General features: G+C 39.2%; 1 protein-coding gene across 1 annotated transcript in view; it reads left to right on the top strand.

Moving 5' to 3' along the window:
• The window catches only part of LOC138042770 (zygotic DNA replication licensing factor mcm6-B-like), a 48,351-nt gene that overhangs the window by 14,958 nt on the left and 25,893 nt on the right, over positions 1 to 7,500 (top strand). The window contains exons 7-11 of the mRNA XM_068888771.1: positions 22 to 85; positions 1,438 to 1,519; positions 2,059 to 2,209; positions 4,422 to 4,563; positions 5,461 to 5,602. Coding sequence (XP_068744872.1) covers positions 22 to 85; positions 1,438 to 1,519; positions 2,059 to 2,209; positions 4,422 to 4,563; positions 5,461 to 5,602 — 581 coding nt within the window. The remainder of the gene's footprint in view (positions 1 to 21; positions 86 to 1,437; positions 1,520 to 2,058; positions 2,210 to 4,421; positions 4,564 to 5,460; positions 5,603 to 7,500) is intronic.

Here is a 7,500-nt window from a genome sequence, read left to right as displayed (position 1 = left end):
AAAAACATTGTTATTATTTAGGTCAGAGGGCAGAGTCTTCAGGAAGACAGACATCTGGCGATGGTTATGAATCAGAGGGTGTCAGGTACAGTACGACTGATTTCATTCTCTGTACTGCAGTACTTTTTTGTCTTAACCACAGGGTTAGGGTTAGAATCAGTTTGCTGTTTTTGCGCCATTCGTGGGATTTGCTCTGTGTTACAAGTTCGATGTTTTCGCAGACAGGTAGCTTGCAAACTAAACTGAACGCAGGGTTTTGGGAACAACAACAAGAAGATTTATTCCAAAATGAACGTAGTTTCCACGAAGTAAAACTCTAAACAGCACGTACTCCATAAACTTACACGGCCTCCGCCAACTTGAATAAACACTGAGTGCTTCTGTCACACTTGACTAAACACGGCTAACACCAACATTCTTCGCTTGTGAACACTAGTTAAAAAACATCGCTCGGACTCACTTACTTATATCTAAAACAGGAAACAATCTAATTATTACAGAAAGATTACAAAACACACTGATTTAGAAATGTTTACGAACCAACCTAAAAATAAACAAACTACAAACTCTGGCGAAGCTTCTAGAAAGTAATGCTAGTCACGTAATGCTATTTTTCGTAACAGTCTGCTGTGCTCGCCTACATAGGGCATGCTTAATGTTTCTTCCACAAAAAGATTAGTCATGAACACAACAATTTCTTCGACCATGCAATCGAGTTGTCCCAATTTCAGCAGGGTGTAATAGGAATTAATGGCTGGTTGGTTCAAAATATTACCCTTTACCTTTTTACCCTTTACCCTTTACCCTCTTACCCTTTACCCTTGGAAAAGTGTTGCCAAGAACTTCTTGCGCGTGCATTATTTTTGGACTGTACTATACAAGAAGTTTGGCAACCTGTGGTTTTACTGTAACTTTCACCACAACTGTAGTGGGGGTCGCACAACAGAGCGAGGCTCCAAATTAAGTGCGCCCTTTTTACCCTTCCCAACCATGATATACATGTACCACAGAAGACAGACCACAACACCGGGAACTGCATGCCCAACTCTTTGCGACAAGTGTGGGGGTTCTTTTACATCCCACAGGATTATGAACATTGAAGGGTTGTGAGACGGGACGTCCGGGTTATCGTCCTTATCCGAGAAGACTAGAGAGCGTAACCATTTGCAGATGTAATTACAAAGGCAGCACTTTCTCCTCAGTTATTTAAAGACCCTGAGTGTTGGTCCGGCCGGAGTTGAACTCACGACCTCCCCCGTGACAGCCGGGTGCTCAAGCAACTGAGCCACCGGTGCGCGGTTTGCTGGTTGCAGCAAAGACATGGCAGCATCTCTCCAATCTTCTTATATGCAGCTCCACTGTGAAGGACATGCTAATGTAACAGTCTATTATTTGAACTGTGGCTCCCAAAAACTGATATTGTTTGTCATCTTTCAGGGGTCTCAAGGCCCTTGGAGTACGTGACTTAACTTATAGACTAGCCTTCCTGGCATGCAGTGTACAAGCGACAAACCCAAGGGTAAGGAACTGAATATGTTGGTCTTTTTTGTCTTGTGTTGTTTGCAGATTTTGTAGACTGTATCACAGGCAGACAACCCTGAGGATGTGAGAGCGTGTGACATCATGTTATTTGAGACATTTGTAACGGCAGATTCAACTGATCAAGAAAAATTATTGACTTTTCACTTGCCCAAGGCTGGGAGGCGAGCAACCTTTGAGAAAGTGGGAGAAATTCGGCTAAATTCTGGAGGCACTCGGCCATGAGCAGTCTTGGAAGCTGCATGCCTTGTCTATTTATAGTTTAGTTGAAGTGTCCCAAAACCCATCTAATCTCTCAAGACAATGCAGAAAATAGTAGGTGAGTGAACTTTATTTATCTGCCTGTCCATAAAATGGATTTTCATGAGGAAACATCACGATTTGGAGTTCTTATGAAACATTTTCCTGGATCAGTTGAGTAGGCCATTATACCGTAACTGTCTCAAATAACGCGACGTCACACGCTCTTGCCTCTTCAGGGTGGTCTGCCTGTGACTTTATTTGTATTGTTGCCTTTAGTTTGGTGGAAAAGATCTTGATGGTGATGATGTGACTGCTGAGACAATCAAAAAACAAATGACTGACCAGGAGTGGCAAAAAATCTACCAGATGAGCAAAGATAAAAACCTTTACCAAAATATGATTAATAGTATCTTTCCAACTATTCATGGTAAGTTTAGGTCCGCCTCAGTACCTAGTGCGAACTCCTCTCTTCCCAACTCTGAATCAACAATCACTTATCCTGTATCCTGTAAATCTTAAAAAATAGCTTCTGACATCATTGCTGTAATGGGTGGTCTCCCTTTTGTCCCCACTGAATCCTTGACAGGCACTTACCGTATTTACCCATGTAAGAGTCGATCCCATGTATAAGTCGACCCCCCATTTTTGATGGCAAAAAACGCAATTTCTTAATTTCTTTGTTAAATGTTCATGGGACACTAATCTTGTATTCTTCGATTTCTGGAAATGTGGATACACAAAAAAATCAGGGCCTCAAGCGCTTAATAATACTTTTGTTGTTCAGCAGCTGTTGTATATGCGGGCATTTTGTCCTTGAGTTTTGAAAAAGTTCTCAGAAAATCGAACATGCACGTGTAAACCTCAAACTCACCTGTTTCGTTGTTCAAGGATAAAGGGCTTTAGAGGATAAGCACATTGCAACATCACAGAAGCAGGAGTCAATCTTTGAAAATAACTTGTGGACGATGCGAAAATGTGCAAGGTTTAATTGGTCCTTGACTTATAATTTCTCAAATGACAAACAAAACAAAACTCATAAACCAAACAATACGAAGTTTGCAAAAGCATTTAAATCTGCCAGGTTTGTATAAAGAATAAAAAACATTCATTACCAACCAGCATTTTCACACAACACGAGTGACGATGCTTGCACACAAACACGAGGTATTGTGCCAGGTTACTAAGCCGTTGAGCGATCGTGTTTTACTCAAAGAAACAAAAATGCCTTTTAGAGCTTTCTGCCATTGGAAAACAAAAATTTCCAGTGTCTATTTCATATTTGTGCTTGTGAGTATCTTCAACATTTAGAGTTGGACAAATCCTTTTTCATTTCAACTGGAATTGCTTACATTCGTTTTGAAGTCTTTTGTCATTCATTTTGAAGTCTTTTACGTCGGCTTTTGTCCACTGCATTTGTTATGCCCAAGACAACATTATTATGTTAATTTTGAATAAATTACTTAGCTGGAACTTGGCTCAAAATCTTTGACCCGTGTATAAGTCGAGGGCGATTTTTGGAGCTTCTTTTGAGGCCATAAAAGGTTGACTGATACACAGGTAAATGCGGTACATGTACATGTAATGTGATAGACCAGCCACATTTTGAATACTGGGAGGTTCTTTGGGCTACTGGGGCAAAACCAATACCACAATGTTGCAGAAACTCCATTCTTGTACAGCTACTACTTTGACCCATTCATACTATCATGACATTAAGGCAAAGCCCCTTTTTGATCACTTAGAATGGACTCAGCTGACCAGTCAATATGGATCTTAATATGTCGTTATTATAAGGTTTAAAAATCTTTCAGTGGCCTGGTGCCTAGGTATTACTGGGTGAAGTTTGTTAATATTATTATAACAGCATTACAAGCTATTTATTAAGAGACTAATGACAAACTCACCGTCTCACTTCCCACACTACCTTAAAAACAGCTTAAAAATCAACTTTGATATTTGCAAGGCATATCTGAAATACTGTCACTGGCTACCAAATTGATACACACAGGCTTCTTTTCTCCAATAGACGTACTATTCATGGAATCCATGGAAAGTAGGCTTTTACCATAGGTCATTAAATGGTATATAATTATTGTTATTATTCATTCAAAATATTTCCCCGTTTCTGATTGGTTAAAACCACACGCATAATTCACCATAACCAGCTGCTGTTCACCAAATTTGGAAAGAAACTTTGTCATATTGAATCAATGACGTCAAAAGTGCAGCCCGCTGCAGATTATTGAACCAATGACCGAAAAAAGCTGGGGACGAGATTGTGTTATTTTTGTTGAGCAGAAAAATGGCTGCGAGTAGGTTTAGAAGTTTGAGCGAAGAAAATATTTTGAATGAATAATAAAGCAATTATTGACTTTGGCTTTTGTAGAATATGAAGAATTCTGCAGATCTCGGAGGATGTTATCCACCTCGGTCTTCGGCCTTGGTGGATAACACCCTCCTCGACCTGCAGAATTCTTCATATCCTACTCAGCCTCATTCAATAATTGCTAATTATTCTCTGGTATTTAATAAACATATAAAAGAGTCAAAATATTAATGACATGAATCTAGAACTTTCTTGTTTTTAAGTCCTGATGTTTCTGTGTTGAAATAAAGTTATAAGTTACAATTTCATCTAGGAAATGATGAAGTCAAACGTGGAGTGCTCCTTATGTTGTTTGGTGGAGTACCTAAAGTGACAACAGAGAAAACAAACCTTAGAGGGGATATCAATATATGCATTGTTGGAGACCCCAGTACAGCCAAGAGCCAGATCCTTAAGTAAGATGGGCAGCATTTTAATCTTATGTGATAACGGCAACTTTTTTGTTTTTGCTTCCTCAAAGTACTGGAGTATATTCCCCAAATGTACAGACAGCTTTATTAAAATTACATTGCAGTACAAAACTGAATTGCATAATATTTACCTCCATGCATACAAGAATTTAAAAGTTAACCCATTGACACCTCAAACACCTTAGGGTACCCCAGTTGAAAAGTAAAATAGACAGAGTAAAATCTGTAAAGTCTCACTCCCAGGGGTCATTGGGTTAAAGGTAGGGAAGAAGACAACATATTATTTTTAGTCACAATCTGCAGTGCATGTAGTAATGATTACAACAGACAAGAGTACATGTAATCAAATAACATTAAATATTTTAAGACCACCTATTTTGTGCTATTTTAATTATTCAATATGATGTACAAATAGTTTTCTGAGCCAGTAGCAATACTGGTTCAAAACATTTTTGAGCTAGTTTATTAAAGCATCACATAATTATAGTATTTCTGAAAAAGCTTCTCTTCAAAGTTTGGTTTGTCTTTCATCAAATGTTGGCACATTTCTGGATAATATAGGACAACTACAAGCCTATTCTGAAGCTGAAGATGTTGCTTTCTTTTTTGCATTTACTCCACAATGGATGATTGAAACATTTGACAAGACTGTTTGCAGGAAATGTTGCTGTTAAGCCTCTTATTTTACTATTTTAGTCTTGAAATGAAACATTTTGACATTTTTCTCAATTTCATGCGCAATCTAAGTTCTAGAAAGTGTACTCAAAGTACAGTAGTACTATGTTATATTTAGATAATATTCGTTGCTGACTATGTTATAAAAGTGTCAGTGAACTCTGACTCTCTCACTGTTCAATGGTAACATTCGTGATGTGTTTGTAGACACATAGAAGAGTTCAGCATAAGAGCAGTTTACACATCTGGAAAGGCATCAAGTGCAGCAGGTTTAACAGCTGCTGTTGTTAAGGATGAAGAGTCCTCAGAATTTGTCATTGAAGCAGGAGCATTGATGTTGGCAGATAATGTGAGTGAATAATAATCCTCATTGCATAGTAGCTCATTATTGTTATTAGTGTTTTTGAGACAGGTAAGCATTGTATTGAGTCAAAGGATATGTGGGGTGAGTTGATTAGCATGTTAGCATGGGTTCTGAACTATGGGTAAAACCAATATGTGCCTTGTCAGCACTGGAGAAAACCAGTCTGGTCATCCAGGACAAGTAGATTTCACACTGGGCAAGCCACTTTCTTTGACCACTTGCCTGCCAGGCAAGCACCCACCCATTCATTCAGGGTCTGAAATTAACTTTTTGGTGCAGGTGCCAGGTGGTTGACTAAAAATTTTTTTTCAGTTGCCAGATGCAAAAATTTGGTCACCAAAAAAGTGTCCATAGTTTTTTTGCTTTTGACATGTTGATCATAGACAGAAAACATGAATTCTTAATATAGTTTAATTTTTTAAGCAGTGCTTCAAGCATTCGTATTTCCTACTTGCGAATGATCGAAAAAGAGTCAAAGACGGGCGTTACTAAACACAGGAACAGAACGGAACGGAATATACCGCAATAAACCAGAATATGCCGGAATGAGGCGGAATAACACTGGAATGAAACCAAATGAACAAACATGGTATGAGAATAGGGTTAGGGTTAAGGTTAGGGTTAGGCTAACCCTAACCCTAACCCTAGTGACTCCGGAATGAGGCAGAGTGACCAATTAATGAGTCCCTAAGGGTCAGTGAAATAAAAGGGGAAATGCGCGGGGAATATTCACATGCCCAGGAGAGGGGCATGGGCAACTGAGAGTAATGATGATTACACCTCCTCCTACCCTTTGCAAGGCTTGTGAAACTAGAAAAGGAGGAACACAATTTCTCCTTTTATCTATTTATTTTTTAATTCAATTATAATTATGTTAATCACTATCCTTTGGCAAAATTTGGATGGCAGGGAAGGCAGAGCTTATGCCCCCTAGGGTAGCGGTGTCTCTAGGAGGACCCCCTAGAGTAGCAGTGTCTCTAGAGGCAACCCTAGGTTAGAATGTAACATACATGTAGGGTGCAGCAGAAGAGGGGTGCCCTTCTGGAAGGAGAATAGGTCAGATGGTGAGTTGTACCATCTTGGAGTGAGCAATCCGGACCTATTGCCAAGGAGGGCTGTCCCACCTACTGTGGGGTAAAGTGCAGCGTAGGGTGCACTTTCCTGCCACCAATAAGTAAGTAAGAAATCTGAAAGGACACACCTAGGGTTGAGTTTTCTAAATTTAGCAAATTATTATTATTTTTTTTATTTTTTATTTTATTTTTTATTTTTTTTTTTTTTTTTTTTTATTTTTAGTTAAAGGGTGGTAACATGTGAAATAATATAAAAAAATTTTTTTTTTATAAAATTTTTGCTTAATTGACCTCTCCCCATAGGGGCTTTTCAGGGCCAATGAATCAACGAAACAACAGAACACAACAACTACAACAGTGTTAAGAATCCCAACTGGCCGGAGGCAAACCAGTTGGCTATTTACAAGTGCAGCTGGGAAGTTGAACCAGGGACTACCAGGATCAAATTCAACGAGTGGTCAGAGCGGGTCTTGAACCCGGGATCTCCGGATCTCAAGGCAAGCGCCCTAACCACTGGGCCACACTGCCCACTGTGAATTTGGCACACTGTAACGAACTATGAGACAAAATAACCAAACTAAAATAAAATAGATGAGAATAGCAGAACTTAAAAATTTTGCAAAGCAAAGCACAGCCATAGCAATTAAAGGAAACAAAGCTTCCAGTTGGGTGGAGGGTAGGAAAATGCAATTTTAAAGAGTGCAACTCAAGGCACTTGCTTGAAGAGCAAAGCTGAAATGTGGCTGACTAATGGTATGGGGGGTTCACATAAGGCGAAACAGGTGAGAATCGTGTGATGTTGTGGGAAAT

This window comes from Montipora capricornis, chromosome 1 (assembly GCF_036669925.1).
Source record: "Montipora capricornis isolate CH-2021 chromosome 1, ASM3666992v2, whole genome shotgun sequence".
In the NCBI taxonomy this organism is placed as follows: domain Eukaryota; kingdom Metazoa; phylum Cnidaria; class Anthozoa; order Scleractinia; family Acroporidae; genus Montipora; species Montipora capricornis.
Note: the sequence above shows the minus strand (reverse complement) of the source record. Positions and strands in the feature narration are given on the sequence as shown.